This window comes from Kryptolebias marmoratus, linkage group LG7, assembly GCF_001649575.2.
Source record: "Kryptolebias marmoratus isolate JLee-2015 linkage group LG7, ASM164957v2, whole genome shotgun sequence".
Classification (NCBI taxonomy): domain Eukaryota; kingdom Metazoa; phylum Chordata; class Actinopteri; order Cyprinodontiformes; family Rivulidae; genus Kryptolebias; species Kryptolebias marmoratus.
The window spans coordinates 2,079,663-2,084,167 of record NC_051436.1 but is presented as its reverse complement, the minus strand read 5'-3'; the positions used below and the strand labels follow the sequence as shown (position 1 = coordinate 2,084,167).

The 4,505-nt window shown below is 39.4% G+C and overlaps 1 protein-coding gene and 1 pseudogene across 1 annotated transcript in view; both read right to left on the bottom strand.

The window, feature by feature from the left end:
- Positions 1 to 390, bottom strand: part of LOC108229464 (tripartite motif-containing protein 16-like) — a 16,608-nt gene extending 16,218 nt beyond the window's left edge. The window contains exon 1 of the mRNA XM_037976467.1: positions 18 to 390. Coding sequence (XP_037832395.1) covers positions 18 to 368 — 351 coding nt within the window. The 5' untranslated portion in view covers positions 369 to 390. The remainder of the gene's footprint in view (positions 1 to 17) is intronic.
- Positions 391 to 1,554: 1,164 nt separating this feature from the next.
- The window catches only part of LOC108229277, a 5,366-nt pseudogene continuing 2,415 nt past the window's right edge, over positions 1,555 to 4,505 (bottom strand).

Genomic DNA, 4,505 nt, shown 5'->3' with positions numbered 1-4,505 from the left:
TAAGAGGCCAAACAGACCAGACAGGACTTGACAGCCTTCAGTTTCCTCTCAGTGCAGACATCACAGGACACATCTTCAGGTCCAGCATAGCAGTGATCAGCTGGAGCAGCTTGGAGTCCAGTCTTCTTCAGCTCCTCCACCAACTCTGCTAACATGGTGTTTTTCACCAGAACAGGCCTCGGTATGAAGTCCTTCCTGCACTGAGGACAGCTGTGGATTCTCCTCTGATCCTCTCCATCCCAGTGGGTTTTGATACAGTTCATACAGTAGCTGTGTCCACAGGGAATAGTCACCGGATCCTTCAGGAGATCCAAACAGATCGAACAGGAGATGGATTCCTGGTTCAGCTGAGCTCCTTTCTGCGCCATTTCACCTCTCAGTCGAGACAACACGTCTTTATGACTGATCCTGGGTTTGAGCTTTGACCTTAACAAGTGTTATCAGTTCAGTAAAGACTTTATCACCTGTTGGTTCCACCCATCTTCAGTCTGCACATCTAACAGGAAAGGAACCAGGAAATATGAGTATCAGGATGTGACAGATTCCAGTAAAAGCAGTTGCTTGAACTCCACAAATCCAAAACTGGTTTCAATCTAAGCCTGTCAGAGAAGAAAGACCCAGCGTTAGTTTTTATCAAAAACAGGTTTTCGGCCTCTGAACGGTCTTTAACTGCTATTTATCTCACTTCCAAAACCTAAACCCAGAGCCGGCTGCAGTTTTATTAAAGGAGGGTGAGGAGTTCAGGGTCTTCCAGAGTTTTTCAGATGGCAGGGAGAGAAAGTTATGATGTATTTGAAGAAACTTGGAAAATCTAAACTCCTACTGAATCGGATGCATGTGTTTAAAAAAATAGCCATTAAAAATATATTTTTCATTTTCACAACAGTCATTTTTGATATCTCACAAGGACAAACCCTCACTATCTTTAATATACTCCTTATATTTCACATCCCTACTTCCTCCAGAAAGTCATATTTTATGGGCTTCTCAGCGTCCCAGCAGGACCCTGGCAGAACCAATCTGAAGACCTTACTGAACCGTTCAGTTGGTGGAAACAATGTGGACAATCAGGGACTGAACAGCCAGTGTCTTCGGCTTTGACTGTCACCCAGTCCACAACACACTGGTTCCTCAAGGAGCTTTCTGCGTGTGGTGGGTCCACAGGAGAGTTCCCATGTAGCTGATTTGGGCTGTTCCCATTCAGACCTCATAGGTAAAACCCACCTGGTCCTCAGTGACGACCCTCTCCCCCAGGCCTGACTTCAGGGTGAGGCTTTGATATCCATAGTCTGATCGAGGTGTTGTGTCTTAGTTTTGTAGTCATCTTAAGTTGACTTACACTTTGTCTGGACCCTAATGTAAAACAGTTTTAAAAGCTTATCTTTAAATTTCACACATTGTAATGCATTGTCTGCAGCTTCTGGGAGGGCTCGCACCTTTGTGTTTTTCTTCCATACTTATTTATTTTTTTACTCAATCATGTAAATGTTCATGTTCAGATCAAAGCTGTGGAGGACCAGTCGTCACTTAGTCTTCGAGGAACTTGGAGGCTGCTCAGGTCTCGACAGGACCACGACAAGGAGGCTGGTTAAAGCCCAGAGCCTGTTGAGGGTCAGAGGTCAGCGATCGGTCCGAGGTCACCTGAGGATCGGTGATGTTTGAAGAGGATCGGTGAGGAGGCAGCTGATGCAGCAGGAGTCAGGCGGCGTGCAAACTGGAGCAATCCTCCTTCATGTTAAAAAAAAGTTGTTTCAACCTAAGTTTCTTTTTACAGTTTTCTCTTTCTTTATCTTTTGTCTGATGGACTTACAGAAACTCTGAGCAAAAATGTTTTTTTCAGGTTATAAAAATGAGGTGAAGACAACATGAGGAGGAAAAGGGTCTTCACACGACGGACACAAAAACCAACTGACTTGAAGTTCTCCACCAAGGCTTTCTCAGTTTGCTCTCAAACTTTGTTTGACAACGACAACATTCAGACCTTGGAGCTGCAGAAAGGTTTGATCTTACCATGTCCAAAGATTTTTACACTCACGACTGAGCACAGTTCTCATGGAAGATAACAAGAGAAAGTTTGTTAAAACACATAATACCTTTTATATTAAACATTTGCACATTAATAATGATAATCAATCATTTCTCATATTTCAGCAGCTTAGTGATCAAATAAACTGAATCATGTTTTTCTTCACAAGCCTTAAGAAAGCATGAAAACAATCTGTGATTAACTGATATGATGTCCACAAGTGTCCCAAACAATCAAGATTAACTCAGGTCAGAATGAGATTCTCAGAGACGAGTCAGTGAAAAATGTCAGGAGGTCAGAGGTCATGAAAAAGGTGTGACTCTTCATACTACACTGACCTTTGACCTTTGTCACCCAGTAGTTATCACACCGCAAACACACAACGATGACAAACCACTTCTTTATCATAGTATCATAGAATTTATTAGTCAGGTATCAATGATTAAATTTAACGATTCTCACTTCTGTCAACTATTTGTACAAAAAATACAAGCTGTCCTGGAAACTGAGCTGTTTGACTTTCAGATTCACCCACAGGTAAATTTATTATAAATTATAAAAACACCAAAACATTGATGTTTTCAGTTCATTGATCAACTGTTTAACTCATATGTGGAATTAGTTCCAACTTCTTTCTGTTGTTTGATTTTTGTCCAAACGACTCTTTCCTCAAACAGATGTTATATTTTATATTACAGAGCTTCAACTCTATGACCTGAATTCATTTGTTGTCCTTTTCTATCATCTAGTGTTTGATTGGTGTTACTGCAGATACAAATATACCAGGAGATTCTGCCATAAAGAGTTTTTAAACATCTCAGAGCACTAAGAGTTGTTCTGTTGAGACGTTAGATGTTCTGTCCTTGTGGAGGAGGAAGCAGAAAGGTTGCAGAAATAAGGGGTTATTTTTGTGTGTGAAAACATCAGGTTGTTTTTGCCAGAACTTTCCAGAACAGTGGGTTTGTGATAACAGACATTTCCTGGAACAGTGTGTTTATTCTGAGATTGAGTTGAGCCAGACTCGGCCAGTTGTTCTGGCTGGTTTCCTGTAAGTGTCGTAGGAATTACGTAAGTGGTCAGAAGTAAGCAATACACACCAATGTATTTTGTCTGTATAAATATGCCATGTTTCAAAGATACTTTGGGATTTTGGGGCAAGCTGAAGAAGAGTAATTATGTCAATAAAATCTCCCGTATTTAGCTGAAATCCAACGATAGTCCCTGACTATGATTTCGGTGTGAAACATACCTTCTTTTTTTTTTTTTCACCTACGTATTGGTGGCCTGTACGGGGAAAGCATCATTGGACGAAAAGGACTGGACTGGCAATCAGTTACATCTTAGGAGCCAATCGAGGATTGAACAGACTCAGTTGCATCCACAGACACTCAGTTATACATTCATATTACAACACATATAAAACAAAATGCAGTTGACACAGGCGGCCATACACACACCTCGACATAAATGTATAAAACAAACTCATATATGCACATTTACATTTTAAAAACATATATACTTTATTCAGTTTGATATTGGACTTTTTCAGATGTCTGTTTTATTTTATATCATGTTTTTTTTTCTTCATATTCCATTTTATATCACGTTTTTTTACATTTTATTTTACATTATGTTGACTTTTACATCCTATGTTATATCATTTAAGTTGCAGTGTGTGTTTTGGATCATTGTGGGTACTATGGCTGGGTTCCATTTGTACCTTTTTGGTGGTCGCCCTGTTTGGAGAAGGGATCATAAAATAGTTTTTTTTCCCTGGGACAATGAAACGAAACAGCCAACCAGGGTTTTTCGATTCTATACAAATGGAACTTCCAGTCCTGTGAGAACAATGATCCTGTATTACTCTTTGTAATGTGTTATGGTAATTTGTGTTAGTGTTATCACCTACTGTTACTTAATCATAGGTTAGCCCCCTTGTGTATTATGTTGTCACACCATGTACGTGTTTGATATTTAACTCACTTTTAGGTAATCAGATAGATATTCTTATAGGACCATAAATCCGTATTAGTATGTGTTAGTTTTCAATATTTTGAAAAAAATGGGGGAATGTGGAGGAGGAAGCAGAAAGGTTGCAGAAGCAAGGGGTTTTTTTTGTGTGTGAAAACATCAGGTTGTTATTGCCAGAACTTTCCAGAACAGTGTGTTTATGATAACAGACATTTCCTGGAACAGTGTGTTTATTCTGAGATTGAGTTGAGCCAGACTCGGCCAGTTGTTCTGGCTGGTTTCCTGTAAGTGTCGTAGGAATTACGTAAGTGGTCAGAAGTATTCAATACACACCAATGTATTTTGTCTGTATAAATACCTTCAGAAAGTCTGTAAAATGTTGATCAGCTTCACTTTAACAGATTACAAGAAAAGTCTGAGTTCTTGGAAGGAAAATGAAAATATTTATTTGATTAAATGATAATAATCAGGACAGCAACAATGGTAAATACAGAACAACACTATTAAT